The 16,784-nt window shown below is 38.3% G+C and overlaps 1 protein-coding gene across 3 annotated transcripts in view; it reads left to right on the plus strand.

The window, feature by feature from the left end:
• HMCN1 (hemicentin 1) overlaps positions 1 to 16,784 on the plus strand; it is a 540,104-nt gene that overhangs the window by 453,855 nt on the left and 69,465 nt on the right. For all 3 annotated transcript variants that reach the window (XM_010813560.4, XM_024976236.2, NM_001192537.3), the window contains exons 76-83: positions 555 to 676; positions 863 to 1,027; positions 3,139 to 3,246; positions 3,685 to 3,822; positions 3,935 to 4,069; positions 9,272 to 9,541; positions 12,356 to 12,546; positions 16,402 to 16,615. In XM_010813560.4, coding sequence (XP_010811862.2) covers positions 555 to 676; positions 863 to 1,027; positions 3,139 to 3,246; positions 3,685 to 3,822; positions 3,935 to 4,069; positions 9,272 to 9,541; positions 12,356 to 12,546; positions 16,402 to 16,615 — 1,343 coding nt within the window. The remainder of the gene's footprint in view (positions 1 to 554; positions 677 to 862; positions 1,028 to 3,138; positions 3,247 to 3,684; positions 3,823 to 3,934; positions 4,070 to 9,271; positions 9,542 to 12,355; positions 12,547 to 16,401; positions 16,616 to 16,784) is intronic.

Here is a 16,784-nt window from a genome sequence, read left to right on the forward strand (position 1 = left end):
TAGTTTTGAGTTTATTTCAAGTTAGACTCTGATTTATGTACTGTGCATCTCCAAGGTATCCGCCACATGTAAGGAGACATGTGAAGCAGGGAAAGCTGCAAGACAGACTTATGGTTACCTATCAGTCAGTGGAAATAATCAAATTCCAAGCTGCAAAGTTACTATGACATTTAGAGATCATCTGTGTGAAGCATCTGAGATGGCACCAGGAATGTATCTGGTGGTCAGTAAACAGCGGCTATCATCAGTGTGCTCATTTCACTGTATTTCACCTAGGAGAGCATGGTTGGTCACGCTATCAGCATTCAGAAACTGCAGGATTCCCTCTTAAGGCAATCATTCTACACCACTGCTTCCTGCAGATGATGAGGTTGAGGCCCTGTTAACCCACTGCCATATAAACTTAAAGTCTGATACATAAAATGATGCTCACTTTAACATTTGAGGGAAGAGTTCTCTTTCCCTCAGTTCACAACATGGTACCATGTTGAACCAACTAGAAACATTTATGAAAACTGATATATAGCACCTCATTGCTTTGAAATCTCTTCTAGGCTCCTTTCTTCAGGTTCACTGGTAATTATTTCCCCTTCTGTGGATGACACTGCAACCTATGAGTGCACGGTGACCAATGATGCCGGAGAGGACAAGAGAGCTGTGGATCTCACTGTCCAAGGTAGAACTGGCTTAGTATGTGGACTGAAAGTTATTATAATGATATCATTTCTTCACAAAGGGCTTCCTTTTCCACTTACCAAACATTCACTTTCAGTGTAGAAAGAGAAGGATTTATGAGTAGGCTCTGGAAATCTGTCAGGGTTGGAAATATGTAGTTTTCTTTCTATTTGTTGTTGTTTTTTAGTTCCACCTTCCATTGCTGATGAGCCTACAGACTTTCTAGTAACCAAACACACCCCCACAGTGATCACCTGCACTGCTTCAGGAGTTCCATTTCCCTCAATCCACTGGATGAAGAATGGTGTAAGACTGCTTCCCAGAGGAGAGGGCTATAGAATTCTGTCCTCAGGTAAGACCCAGCTCAGTGATTACACAGATATAGATTGGGTTAGTTACTAATGGATGGCCTTACTTGGACTTTTGTTGCACCAAAATAAAAGAAAAAACATATCAATATTCCTAGGCTTAGGCATTTGGGAAAAAATTCAGTTAGGGTTGGGAGGGGAATGAGGGAAAGGGATAGGAAAAAACCTAAAAACAAAATAATAAATAATAACTAAAACTGATCTCCATGTATTCAGCATGACCACTTAGATTTTATGTGCATATTTTCTAAACCTAAGGTTTGGAAGGGTTTCCCTGGTAGCTCAGTGGTAAAGAATCCACCTGTTAATGCAGGAGCTACAGGAGTCGCATGTTCAGTCCGTGGGTCGGGAAGATCCCCTGGAGGAGGAAATGGCAACCCATTCCAGCATTCTTGTCTGGGAAACCCCATGGACAGAGGAGCCTAGCGGGCTGCAGTACATGTGTGCGGTAGTCACTCAGTCGGTCATGTCCAATTCTTTGCAATCCATGCACGGCAGCCCACCAGGCTCCTCTGTCCATGGAATTCTTCAGGCAAGAATACTGGAGTGGGTTATTTCCTTCTCCAGGGGAATCTTCCCAACCCAGGGATCAAACGCAGGTCTCCTGCACTGCAGACACTTTACTGCCTGAGCCACCTGGGAAGCTCAGTCCATAGGGTCGCGAAAGAATTGGACACAACTTTGCGACTAAACATCAAGGTTTTAAAATTTTACTCATTGCCTTTGAGTGAACCACACTTCTTTGGCCAAACAGAATGTCCATTCATTTAATAAACATTTAATACCTAAAATGGGCTATGTACTCCACTAAATTTCTGAAGATCTAAAACTAAGACAGGGTTCTTGCTTTCAAGTTTTCTATAATTTAACAAGTAAGATTGGGTGGCAAGTGTTATGATGTGGCTGTTTTTTGAGAGTGGTTGTAAACACCATTTATAAAATTTAAGCTCTGAAAATTTTATGTATTAAAGAGAAAAAATAATTCACCTAAATGAAAATGCAGGTGATTCACATTCGTGTTTCTGAAAATTTATCCTGGATTGAGGAGGAGGATAAAAAGTAGCAACTAACATCCTGGGGCTTTATGAGTGTGTGCATCTTATGCTAAGAGAATTTATTTCTTCAAAAGAAGGAAAATAATGAAAGATGAACTTGGTTCTCATCGCAAAGTATGTTGGCTATCTCAGAAATCTGCATAGATGGGTAGCAAGTAAAATCATAAAATATAAATTAACTACCCTTCACCACAAAGTACTGTGCTAAGAGAACAGTTTAGAACTTTCTCAGAAAGAAAGAGTCACCCTATGACCCAGCAACTCCACTCCTAGGTATCTACCCAGAGAAATAAAAACATATGTCCACGCAAAGATTTATGCGCAAACATTGGAGAATCCCAGGGACAGGGGAGCCTGGTGGGCTGCCGTCTGTGGGATCGCACAGAGTCGGACACGACTGAAGTGACTTAGCAGCAGCAGCAGCATTCATGTAGCAATCTTCTGAATAGCCAAAAATTAGAAGCAGTGTAAATTTCCATTAACTGGTTAGTGGATAAACAATGGGAATTACTTTACACAATGGAATTCTCTTTAACAATAAAATGGAACACAAATATTGACACATGCGACAACAGATGCAACTCAAAAACTATGCTCACAGTAGAAGTCAGACACAAAAGATTTCGGTATGATCTCATCTAGGTAAAATGTCCAGAAGAGGTCAATATTTAGAGACAGAAAGTAAATTAGTGATCACTGGGGCTGAGAGTGAGGCAGGACTATAAATGGGGGTAGATTTCTTTTTGGTGTAATGAAAATGATCTAAAATTAAACTGTGATAATTGCATGAGTCTGTAATATGCCAGGAGTTACTGAATTGTACATTTAAATGGCTGAATTTTATAGTCTGAAAATTTGCCTAAATAAAGTTGTTAATGGTGTTTTTTTTTTTTTTTTTAAGTTCTGTGCTAGGTAGGCACAGGGAATACAAGCCAAGTACCCCCATGCGAGAGGGACAGAAACACAAAAATCAGAGACATGGTTTATCAAACCAGAAAAAGAGGAATGCCCTATGCATGAAATTCTTCTTTCCTTTTTAGGAGCAATTGAAATACTTGACACTCAACTAAGCCATGCTGGAAGATATACTTGTGTTGCCAGGAATTCAGCTGGTTCTGCACATCGACATGTAAGCCTTCATGTCCAAGGTATGAAAGGGTACTTATTCATTAAAATATTGCTGTTATCTCTTTAAGTCATGTTTTTTCTTCAAAAATGGTCCTGTCTAGGGTCATAAACCACAGTAATATTTTGGGGCAATGAAAGCTGATAGATATTCTTCAGCAGACTACAGAAAGCATACAGATGACAAACCACACTGAACAACCTCTAAATTATTTTCGTTGAATTTTCACGATCTGTTTCTGATTTTAGTCTTTTCTCTGGAGTTCTTCTAATGGAAACTGGCTATAGTAACAAGATTCAAAAAGCAACGTGATATGGCTGATATGTGCTTTTCCCTGGGCCAATGAAATCACTAATATCTTGGAAGTGTGAATTCAGACAGGTTTAACCTCACGGCTACTGTAGACATTTATGCCACTAACAAGAGTCCTTGCAACATTTCTGTTGATTGGTTCTTACAGAGCCTCCAGTCATTCAGCCTCAGCCAAGTGAGCTGGACGTCATTCTAAACAATCCCATTTTATTACCCTGTGAAGCAACAGGGACACCCAGTCCTTTCATCATTTGGCAAAAAGAAGGCATCAGTGTCATCAGTTCAGGTACTGTTTCTCTCAGGACAATCATGGCAACTCAGTTTTATTTTTCAGAAGTCAGTATAATTTTTTTAACAAAAGTAAAAATTCTTCTCACCCTGTTCTAACTATGATGTAGGTAGAAGCCATGCAGTTCTTCCCCGTGGCGGCTTGCAGATCTCCAGAGCTGTCAGAGAGGATGCTGGTACTTACATGTGTGTGGCTCAGAATCCAGCTGGTACAGCCTTGGGCAAAATCAAGTTGAATGTCCAAGGTAAGTACATATGCTTATATCAGTGCCTATCAAAATTCATATTATGTCAAATAATGATGCTGCCATAGTCCTTCATATTCTTAGTTTACATTATTCTATTTGTTTTCTATTCTATTTCTATTCTGTTACTCTTTTGAAGAAAAAAATTTAGTGCTCAGGTGGTTTGGGGGCATTATTTGTATAAGAAAACTGAGACATCTCATATTTTTAATTTCTGTGAATCTCCATTTGGTACTTCTATTGTAGCACATATTTAAGATGATTTTTAAAACCATTTTCTCCATAATGGTAGTCTGTATATATTACAAAACACTGGATTGTAATATCCACTTAAAAATCATAATTGTTTTTAATTTTATAAAATGACAGAAGTTCTGAAACCAAAAAGTAAGTCATATTGCAAGTAAACCAACTTGATGAGAAAAAATATATAAGAAGAAAGTGGGTGTTTTTTTTCATAGTTACATTTTCTTGATGTAATGTTCATATCTTGCATGCATTGCTTTTGTGGATAAAAACCTGACCTAGAAATGGGTTCTGAGCTACTCAGTTCACACTGGCTGGTTTGAATTTCCTTGTAATGTGATTTTCCTAGGGTGAATGAATAACTGTAGTTAAGCTCACTTACTTATCTGCAGGTTATAAATCTAATTTCCTTGTATTTTTCAACAATTTTAATAAACATTTATTGGGATGTTAAGTAGAAATACATTGAACATTACAGACATAATATTTTTATGGTGTGAAGAAGGGAAAAACAAAACCAGTCTTCTCTGGGGGGACCATTAGAGCTGAGATCTGAATGATGAGTGAGGATGAGCCATGTAAAGGTAGCAGAGTGCCCACGGAAGAGAAGGCAGCATGTGTAAGGGTCCCGAGGCAGGAAGGGTAAGAAAAGAATCGTGGCTGACAGTGAACATGGGGAGGCTGACAAATGGAAAGGAGATCAGAAACTAAGCAGGGCCAGTGCACGGAACCCCTGAAAGACCAGAGGAGGGGGAGATTTTCTTTTCTGTGCAATATTGAAGGCTGTCCATGATTTAACAAAGACTCTTGTTTGGTTTTAAGAAGCTCTCTTTTGCTGGTATGTAGGTAATGATTTAGAGAAAGCTGAAGACTAGATCTGGAAGAACTAGTAAAGTGCTTAGGCCAGGGGTCCCCAACCCCCAGGATCTAAGACCTGATGTTTGGAGGCGAAACTGATGTAATAATAACATAAATATAGTGCACAATAAATGTAATGTATTGAATCATCCCAAAACCAGTCCCCCTCCTCAGTCCATGGAAAACTTGTCTTCCATGAAACTAGTTCCTGGTGCCAAAAATGTTGAGGACCACTGCTCTAGGCATCATGCAGTATGGTCTGGCTGGGGGTGGGAGTATTTCTGGGAGTCACAGGGGTAAATGAAAAAAAAGGGGTGGATTCAAGAATTTTGGAGGAGATATACTAGCCAGGATCGCTGATTAATCAGATTGGGAGGTTAGGAAAAGAGAAGAGTTCATGATGTTTCCTGGGCTTTGGGCTTGAGTGGAGATAGTGCTATGGGGGGTTCAAGGAGAGGAACTAGTTTTGGAGGAAGGAAAACATGATTTCTGATCATGTTCAGTTCAGTTCAGTTCAGTCACCTAGTTGTGTCGAACTCTTTGCAACCCCATGAATCGCAGCACACCAGGCCTCCCTGTCCATCACCAACTCCCGGAGCTCACCCAAACTCATGTCCATCGAGTCCATGATGCCATCCAGCCATCTCATCCTCTGTCATCCCCTTCTCCTGCCCCCAATCCCTCCCAGCATCAGAGTCTTTTCCAATGAGTCACCTCTTTGCATGAGGTGGCCAAAGTACTGGAGTTTCAGCTTCAGCATCAGTGTTCCAATGAACACCCAGGACTGATCTCCTTTAGGATGGACTGGTTGGATCTCCTTGCAGTCCAAGGGACTCTCAAGAATCTTCTCCAACACCACACTTCAGAAGCATCAATTCTTCAGTGCTCAGCTTTCTTTACAGTCCAACTCTCACATCCATACATGACCACTGGAAAAACCATAGCCTTGACTAGACAGACCTTTGTTGGCTGATCATGTTAGATGTGGGAAACTGTTAGAAATCCTAGCAGAGATGTCAAAAAGCATTGATTATTTATGAATTCAGGACTCAAGGGAGAAGTACAGTCTAAGATACAAATTTGGAAGTAATTAGGATTTTTCAGTCCACAAGACTGGATGACTATTTGGATAGAAAAGAGCCCAGGACTCTGCATTGTTAAAGAGGTCTGAAAAACAGAATGCTAAAAAGAAAAACAAAGGAGAGGGAAAAGATGACAGAGGAAAACTAGATGGAGTCAAGGAAAGGACAGTGTTTCAAGAAGGAGTAGACAGATTTTTTTTTTTTTTTTAACTCAAGGGAGAGTCAGTTAAGATGATGACCAAGAAATAGTCATTGGTTTTGGCAACATTGTTGTTCAGTTGCTCAGCTGTGTCCAATTCTTTGTGACCAGATGGACTGCAGCATGCTAGGGTTTCATGTTATTCACAGTCTCCCAGAGTGCTCAAACTCATGTCCTTTGAGTCCGTGATACTATTCAACCATCTCATCCTCTGCCGTCCCCTTCTCCTCCTGCCCTCAATCTTTCCCAGCATTAGGGTCTTTTCCAGTGAGGCAGCTCTTCCCATCATGTGGCCAAAGTGTTGGAGCTTCAGCTTTAGCCTTAGTCCTTCCAGTGAATATTCAGGGTTGATTTCCCTTAGGATTGACTGGTTGGATCTCCTTGCTATCAAAGGGACTGTCAAGAGTCTTCTCTAACACCACAGTTCAAAAGCATCAATTCTTTAGCCCTCAGCCTTCTTATGGTCCAACTCTCATAGCCATACATGACTACTAGAAAAACCATAGCTTTGACTAGATGGGCCTTTGTAGGCAAAGTAATGTCTCTGCTTTTTAATATGCTGTCTAGGTTTGGCATAGCTTTTCTTCCAAGGAGCAAGCATCTTTTAATTTCATGGCTACAGTCACCAACTGCAGTGATTTTGGAGCCCAAGAAAATAAAGTCTGTCACTGTTTCCACTGTTTCCCCACCTATTTGCTATGAAGTGATGGGACCAGATGCCATGATCTTCGTTTTTTGAATGTTGAGTTTTAAGCCAGCTTTCTCACTCTCTTCTTTCACCTTCATCAAGAGGTTCTTTAATTCCTCTTTAGTGTCATCTGCATATCTGAGGTTATTGATATTTCCCCCCACAGTCTTGATTCCAGCTTGTGCTTCATCCACTGGGATCATATAAAAGAATTAGTGAGGATTTTTTCTTTCACTAGTTGATTAAAATTACATGAGCAATTATGGGACAAAGAAACACATTAAAACAACTAATAGGATTTCAGTATTCCAAAAGCAATCAGAGATAACTGCATACTCTAGAGGCATGAAAAACTCTGAATAGACTCTCTCTTTTCAGATAGAGTAAGTAGGGACTTCCCTGGTGGTCCACTGGTTAAGATTCCGTGCTTCCAATGCAAGAGGCATGGGTTTGATCCCTGATTGGGGAACTAGGATCCCACATGCCATGCAATGGGAACAACAACAACAGAAAATCTCTAACAGATAACAGTATGTAATAGCAAGCAGAAAATCAACCAGATAACTTTGGTTGATATGAATAATTTTAAGTTATTCATATTTTTCACAACTTGTTGATTTACTCATTATAATTATGTGTATGTGTGTGTGCGCATGCACGCATGGGTGTGCATACACACTCAGTCATGTCTGACTCTGCGACCCCATGGACTGTAGCCCAACAGGCTCCTCTGTCCATGAAATTTTCTAGGCAAGAAAACTGGAGTGGGTTGCCATTTTCTCCTCCAAGGGATCTTCCCAACCCAGGGATCAAACTCGCATCTCTTTTGTCTTCTGCACTGCAGGCAGATTCTTTGCCATGGAGCCAATGGGGAAGCCCACTCATTACTATTAGTGTACCGTAAAATTTGGTCTCCCTTGGTTGGCTATTTCTGCCCAGCCTCCTCTAGAGACACAGCAGATATTTCCAGGTCTCTGGGACTTGCTATCCACAGGGCATAACTTGGATCAGTAGAGTTCTCAGAGGCCCCTTGTTTCTTACAGCATGTGGTAACAAGGAATATTTTAAATGCATGGCAGACATTTCAGATGATTTTATTCTTTTGGCCTGCACATGTTTAAAAGAGGTAAATTTACCATAGTTTTTTCTGTACCTTGTCAGTGTATCTGGACTTGGATTGACTGACATTGGGAGGGGGTATCATCCTTACCTTCCTTTCTCCTGTGCTTATGATTGGTTGTTCCTCACTTGTGTTTGATTGTTCTCTCGTAATTATGTGATGTGTCTTTAAAGCTCAGTAAAAGAGCCTGAGTGGTAATCACTACTGTAAACACCAGGAAGAGAAACTGTTATCATAAGCCTGTCCACAGTTTTCTGAAAAAGTAGGAAGAGTTTTGTCTGTACAAAGTCAATCCTTAACCAATACGATTCAAACCATGCAGGTCCACTTATTCAGTAGTAAATACTACATTACTGCACAAGCCAAAGTTGGTTAAATCTAAAGACATAAAACCACATATACAGAGGGGCCAAGGATACTGAAGGCCGATTATAAGTTAAATTTGGATTTTCTGTAGTGCAGAGAGTCATCATCCCTACCCCCTGTGCTGTTCAAAGATTAATTGTAATTCTTTTCAACATCCCACTTCTTTATTCATTAAAATAATACATTGTTAAATATGGTCCCAGTATATGAGATCATAAGCACTGCGGGAAAAGCATGAATAAAAGGGTCTGAGCAGGTGAATAATTTCCAAACCTTGAAGAGATCTATTTTTAAAGTTTAAGGAGCTGATGAATGAATCACATAATACATGTATGTTAAAGAAAATACCCCTATCAACACATTCTTAGTTTTCTGGACATGCAATCCCTCATGAGTACATGTTTAAATCTCAAGGTTGATTGTCGTTTATATTTGTTAACTATGTAGAGAATAATTTTCTGCAGTAGATTCAATGAATCTTCTTTTCCAGCAAAAACAAACTGTAGCAACCCTTTGGTGATGATATGGTAAAATCAGGGCTTTGTTTCTTAACAACGTGACTTCATTTTGCTAGAATAAGACCACATTGCATAAATAGTACATTCAGGCTTTTAAAATGATGTTTAAACTTTGTAACTTTTAGTTCCTCCAGTCATTAGCCCTCATCCTAAGGAATACATCACTGTTGTGGATAAGCCCATCATGCTACCCTGTAAGGCAGATGGCCTCCCACCACCTGACATCATGTGGCATAAAGATGGGCATGTAATTGTGGAGTCAGTCCGCCAGCGCATCCTCAGCTCCGGTGCTCTGCAGATAGCATTTGCTCAGCCTGGTGACGCGGGTCAGTACACGTGCATGGCAGCTAACGTGGCAGGATCAAGCAGCACGAGCACCAAGCTCACCGTCCATGGTAGGTTGTTTAGCATAAGTTATTTCAGTTTACTGCTTTACCATGGCAGAGAGAAGAGACCACCAGGGGAAAATATGATGGAAATAAAAACAACGAAAAACAGCAAACTAGAGTGGAGTGTGGTGTGTGCATGTGGTGTGTAGGTACGCTTGTCCTTCAGATATGCTTTTGGTAGGCTCTGTTTATTTGTGCACATACCTGTGTGAGAGTGATTTTATTAATAAAGCCAGGATAGTTAATCTGTTGCCAATACCCTTATATGGTGACTATTGGGATCTATAAGTTGACTTGTGAGGAGTTCATTTGTTTTGTTGCTCTTCTGCTTTACTTTTCAAATTGCAAGTCCTCTTGGCCCAAAACTAACCAGCATATGACCTACCTAATAACTGTAATGTGAACCCAGTGAGAAGTGGAGATCTATTTGATTCATTAAAGTAGCAAAACATTTACAGGTATATTTTTGTAATATAAAAAAAAAACACCTGTTTTTCCTTTGTATTCAGACAACTAATAAAATATCTAAAAATCAGCATTGAAATATTTTAGTTATTAATGTATATTTTAAGACTAATGATAGACTAACCATTAATATCAGTAGTAAGAAACAATAAGTAAATTAAACTGTTTTCAACTACTATTTTCAAAAGTATCTCTCATTTTAATAATGAGTTTCTGTTTTTTCTTTTTAAAAAAATTTGTGAAAGTGGTTTTTTTATCTTTCAGGTGTATTTGAATTTTCTAAAATTTTTTTCTTGCTTTCAGTTAATGTAATTGAACTAATTAATACATATTAGTCTTTTGGTTTCAAATAAATAATATTCCTTTTTTCACATGTTTATAGAAAATTTACCAGAAGTAACTGTATACTAAACAACAAAGGGGCTTCCCAGGTAGCTAAGTGGTGAAGAGTCTGCCTGCAATTCAGAGCCACAGGAGACATGAGTTCAGTCCCTGGGTCAGGAAGATCCCCTGGAGGAGGAAATGGCAACCCACTCCAGTATTCTTGCCTGGAAAGTCCCACAGACAGAGGAGCCTGGAGCCAAAGTCAGACACAACTGAGCATGCATGCAAACAACAAAGAAATCATTAATAATAACTTAAAAGTATAGGCCACAATTCCCACCCATGATGCAATAAAGCTTGAAAAGTGTAATGAATTTTTAATGCCAAAACCCCAACCCCAAGCAAATTAAAAATTATCATTCTGATTAACAAGTAGGTCAAAGAATATGATTTTATTTTCAAATTATTTAGAAAATCATAAAAATAAGGACACCACATTAAAATGTATCGTATGTACCCAAAACTAAAATCAAGTATAGTGGTCACAGCCTTAAAATTTTCATTTTGAAAAAGGATAAGTAAATGCACTAGTGTTGCAACTTTATAACTGTTAGCAAAGTTGAAATACCAACTCCAGGGAAACCAGGATAAAGGAGATAATGAAAATATAGCATAAATTAATGAAAACAAACTGGATATTTATGATATACCATTCAACAAAATAGGTTTTAGGCTTTTTTATGTTATCTATCATTTATGTATGTGTGTGTGCATATGTGCATGTTAAAGCCATATGTGCATGGCTTCAGTTGTGTCTGACTCTGTGCAACCCTATGGACTGCAGCTTGCCAGGCTCCTCTGTTCATGGGATTCTCCAGGAAGAGTACTGGAGTGGGTTGCCATGCCCTCCTCCAGGGGATCTTCCCAACCCAGGGATCGAACCCAGGACTCCTACATTGCAGGTGGATTCTTTACCATCTGAGCCACCAGGGAAGCCCCAAAATTCTGGAGTAGGTAGCCTATCCCTTCTCTAGGGGAGCTTCCTGACCCAGAAATTGAACCAGGGTCTCTTGCATTGCAGGCAGATTCTTACCAGCTGAGCTACCAGGGAAGCCTGTTTATGCATATAATTAAATGTTTTCATATCCATATAATCTTTTTTTTTTTTTTTTGCTGAAACCTATTTTGTTCTGTAACTTTAAAAAATTTGTGAAGAAGTTGATCCATTTCTCACTGATGTATTTGAATAATTCTGAAATTTACTGTTTGGGGAGGAGAGTATGTTTTTCCCTTTTTAGTCAAGTATTCTTAACATATTTAAACTTTTCTGTTAGAAGTAAATATCTTAGTTCTGAATCCTCTAAGGTATTTCTTCGTACCCTGAAATATTCAGTTGATCTTTCCGTGTTGCCTAAATTCCATTTCAAAAAATTTGAAGCATAAGCAATATTTGCATGGAATTATGAAATCACTATAAAACACTTCCTCTGTGATAGTATAAAAACTAAATTAAATGTTTTCACCAGTTTTACTTACATTTGTTGTAACATGTGAAGTACTGCAATAAATTTTTTTCTTTAGCTTTAATATGAGGTATTTTATAGTGTTTTAAATTAGTGAGTTTTATTAGTTTGTCCTCACAGTATCTCTGTGATACAAATCCAGCAATTATACAACTGTCGAAGTGGTTTTGGCTTTAGTTGCTCTTGTTTGTTTTATTTCACGGCAATAAGCAAAAGAAACTCAAGGGAAAGTCAGTAAGTTGAATAAAATTTAAATATTTCTCACCAGTTCAGTGTCGTTTTTTCCGAGGCTCATTGTAAATACATCCAACATGTACAAATGCCTTAGAATTCTTGCTGGTGTCAAAAATATTGATTGCTTTCAGAGTAACAAACAAATGACTTGATATATTTTGTTAGTATTTCTACCAAGTTACTCGCAAGGGAATCTATTGTGTGTTCCTTTTCAGTGTGAATAATGATTGAACTCAACATCCTGAATGACTTTCTTTTTAAAAACTCTTTATAGTACCACCTAGAATCCAAAGTACAGAAGTACATTACACGGTCAATGAGAATTCACAAGCCGTTCTTCCATGCGTGGCTGATGGAATCCCCACACCAGCAATTAACTGGAAAAAAGACAATGTTCCTTTGGCTAACTTGTTAGGAAAATACACTGTTGAACCCTATGGAGAGCTTATCCTGGAAAATGTTGTGGTAAGTTTAATAAATATGAAGAGATACATTGAGACAGATTATTAATTCACCATTTTACTTTTAATGATTTAGCTTGAAAATGTATTTTTTGTTTTGTTTGTTTGTGTCTGTGCCACACAGCTTGCGGGATCTAAGTTCCCTAACCAGGGGTCAAACTGTTCCACAGCAGCCAAAGAGCCAAGTCCTAACCACTGAAGCACCAGGGAATTCCCATGTATTATTTAATAATGAAAGAAAAGTACCCTTCTAAATGCAGGTCAAAAAATTAATTTTATATATATTTCATTTTATGTCCCCAAGGATAGTATTCAGCACATCATGGGAACTTTTAAATGACTTTCTTCTAAAGTTATTTTATTTTTGTGAAAATCTTTGTTTATCAGGAAAATTCTAAGCCTCTATTCTATTCCATGCTTGTAACAATGCATGAGACATTGTTTGAAGAGCAGAAGTGTAAGAATGTGTGATGTTATTAAGCAAACACAAAAAGCAGGCTTTTTTTCTCTTTTCAGGTTTTTAAATAACTTTCAGTCTTAGGGATCTGTGCAAGCTGGGAATCTTGAATATTCTTAGGTGGTATTTCTCCAGTCTGCAGAACAGTAGTTATGGGAAGCATCTGTTTTTCAATATTAGCCCATTTGAAGAAGAATCTGTACCTATGCATACCACATGACTTTAAAAAATTATCATGTGGTTTCAGTGTATCAACACTTGGTACCAACTATTAAACACGATTAAAACGTGAATCACTTTCAGACCTTCTGTGCCTGTCTTTGGGCTTCCCTGGTGGCACAAACGGTAAAGAATCTGCCTGCAGTGCAGGAGACCCAGGTTCTATCCCTGGGTCAGGAAGATGCCATGGAGAAGGGAATGGGTACCCACTCCAGTATTCTTGCCCGGAGAATTCCTTGGACAGAGGAGCCTGGTGGGCTACTGTCCATGGGACCGCAAAGAGTCGGACATGACTGAGTGACTAACACTTTCATTATTCCTTTTCATTACCCTTCGAAGTACCTAAATTTCATTATAAAATCTTCATAGAATTAAATTCAAACAGATTAATGATAAAATTGATCACATTCACTTCATAGTATAATTTCAGCTGTTAGCTAGACTCCTTGATTCCCAGATAAATAGCCCTAGGGATAGGCTAACTTGACCTTATGTGCAAGAAGAAATTGTATTTATTCAAATCTAAGTTTCCATCAATTGTAAGATGCACCTTTATTTTATGTACCGCTAAGAAAGAAAGAAAAAAAAATCCAGTCAAGTAAACTAGAGAAGACCATCAATTTTTAAGTTGTATCCCAATTTCAGACCTATTAAAAGTTAAAAATGTGAACTTAAAAGTGATAAAATAATGTTAAATTTGTTTGTTTAAACTGGTATGCAGTCTCTGGTAGGAACTACTGTCAGATTCAAGAATGTTGAATTTGACCTCTCAATCACTCTTACAGACCTGAAGGAATTAAATGAGAAAAGTTTAAACTTTTATTGGGACAACTGAGATAAATTTTTTATAATAGCAACAATATAGTACCTTATAAATATCAGATGAAAGACACAAATGATAAGTCTATCTGTGAATAATATGTATAATCTGGATTTTCCAAAACTTTACTTCTGTAAAATCTTTGATTTTTAAACTTAAGATGTTAAGATCTGGGAATTTAAGAGCAGCTAAGTGGTGTCAGGGTGAGGAGACCTTTACATGGAATACGATTTATTTCTGTTTGCCCTTAAAAAATCATTATGAAACCTACCAGTGTTAGATTGTATCTATAGTAAGTGATTATAATTTTTATGCTGCATTGCGAATCAATTACTTGATGCTTCATTGCAAAGAAAATCTATTCTTAAACTTCTTTTTAAAAAAATAAGGAAAAGTCTGCGCTATGGACCTTAATACAGTCAGAAGCATTCAGTCATTAATTTAACAAATATTTATTGAGTATTGAGTACCTTCTCTGTGATCAGCACAGATTTAGATACTGGGAATAAATACATTGAACAAAGCAATGAAAGATCCTTGCCTTCATGGAGTTTATTCCTAAAGGAGGGAGATAGTCAATAACAAAAATAAATGATGCATTCATTTCAAAAGAATAATAATAAAATAGTAAAAAATAAAAATAAAGAATGTATACAATTCAAAAGAAAACAACTGGTATGAAAAATAAAACAAGAACAGGTAAAAGGTGTCAGAATTTGGAAGAGTACAAGTTATATTTTTAAATAGCATGGTCAGAATAAATGTCCTCTGGGAAGCAAACACTTTGAGCAAAATTTGAAGGAACTGAATTAGCTAAGCAGATATCTTGGAGAGGAGCATCCCAGTTTTCTCTGCCTGGGAGAGAGGCAGAAAACTGGGATCCCCTACCCCAGATTTGGGGGGCAAAGAAATGAAGGTGGGTGCAAAGAATAAAAAAAAAATGTAGGAACATGCCTGATGTATTTGAGAAACAGGAGACCAGTGAAAACAAAGAAGGAAGAGAGAGAAAGAAGTCAGAGAAAAATGAAGACCAGATACATGTGATACCTTATTGCTGTTCAGTTGCTCAGTCGTGTTGGACTCTGCAATCCCATGTAACAATTTGCATTTTACTCTGAGTAAAATCAGAATCCATTACAGGTTTTGAGCAGGGCAGCAATGTTGTCTGCCTTTTATGTTATGTTTTTGCCACATTGCATCAACTATTGTGATGAGAATATACGGTAGAAGGGCAAGGAGAGAAGCCGAAAGACCAGTTGGGAAGAGGCTCTGGAGGCAGACGAGAGATTATAGGACTCAAGGCAGAACATTAGCTGAGAAGGGGTGGGTGAGAAGTTGTTGGATTTTGTGTATACTTTGAAGCTAGGATTTCCTAGCTAGACTGAAAATAGTGTGAAAAAGAATAAACAAACACTCCAGTGTCTGAAAGTCACAAACAGCTGGAAGAACAAAATAGCCATCAACTGAGATGGAGGGAAGGCTGCAGATAGACCAAAAAGGGAAGAGGGGAGTTTGGTTTTGGATCTGCGCTTGAGATGTTTTCTAGGCAACCGAGCAGAGCATTGGAATGAGAAGTTCAATACAATTGGAGTTTGGAAGAAACACCTGGGCTGGACATCCTGGTACTCATCGCAGCATGTAGATGGTATTTAAAGCCATTAAAACCGAGTTGAGTGTGGACAGAGAAGAAAAGAGGAACAGAGACTGAGCCCTCTCATACACCTACGCTGACACATTAATGTGGAGGGGAAGCCAGCAAAAGGAGATGGAAGAAAAGCAGTCAGTGAGGCAGAAAGGAAACTCGGGGATTGGGGTGTCCTGGAAGCCAACTGAAGACATGGTTTTCAAAAGAAGGAAGCCGGAATTGTGTCAAATGCTGCTAAAACTTCTAGTAAAATGATTGCCAAGAGCTGGCTATTGGATTTAGCAAGTGAAGTCTTGGAATTGCAGCTAATTGCCCTGACTCTTGCCGTTTTCTTTGATCATTTTCATGGTCCTTGGTGCCACATTACCCAGGGAACCAGCTATGCCATCAAGATTCTAACAGCCTTTGGGAGTACATTTGCTCTTTAGTTGTACATTGCAGTACAGCGGTTGATGTTTAGTAAAACTGTATAATCTAAAGTCTTCTAAGATCTTATTACTGTAAAATGCTATAGTTCTGTAAGGTATGGACTTTGAATTTCTTAAACATTGTAAATTATGCTTTGTAAAAACTAGCCAGATGGTTCAGACTAAAAGATGGAAATTTAAATCATCTTTAGAGTGCTCCTTTGGGGACCAAGCTATGCAGTTTTATGAATTATATGTAATATGATGTAAGATCGTGTAATTTTATGCACAATGACTTTTCTTTCTTTAAGCTGGAGGATTCTGGCACCTATACCTGCATTGCTAACAATGCCGCAGGTGAAGACACACACACCATCAGCCTGACTGTTCATGTTCTTCCCACTTTTACTGAACTTCCTGGAGATGTGTCATTAAATAAGGGAGAACAGCTCCGTTTAAACTGTAAAGCAACTGGTATCCCATTGCCCAAGTTAACATGGACGTTCAATAACAATATTATCCCAGGTTGGTAATTTAATTCTTAAGAAATGAATAAGTACACTGATAGAGAACTGAAACTCATCTCCATTTTCTTTAACTGTGGGAATTGATTGAAAAGTTGCATGAATTGATTGCTTTAAATTCTGTAAAATGTGTACTTTTGCCTGGATTTTAGCCTATGCCCAGTATAGGT

The sequence above is a fragment of the Bos taurus genome, chromosome 16, assembly GCF_002263795.3.
Source record: "Bos taurus isolate L1 Dominette 01449 registration number 42190680 breed Hereford chromosome 16, ARS-UCD2.0, whole genome shotgun sequence".
Lineage (NCBI taxonomy): Eukaryota > Metazoa > Chordata > Mammalia > Artiodactyla > Bovidae > Bos > Bos taurus.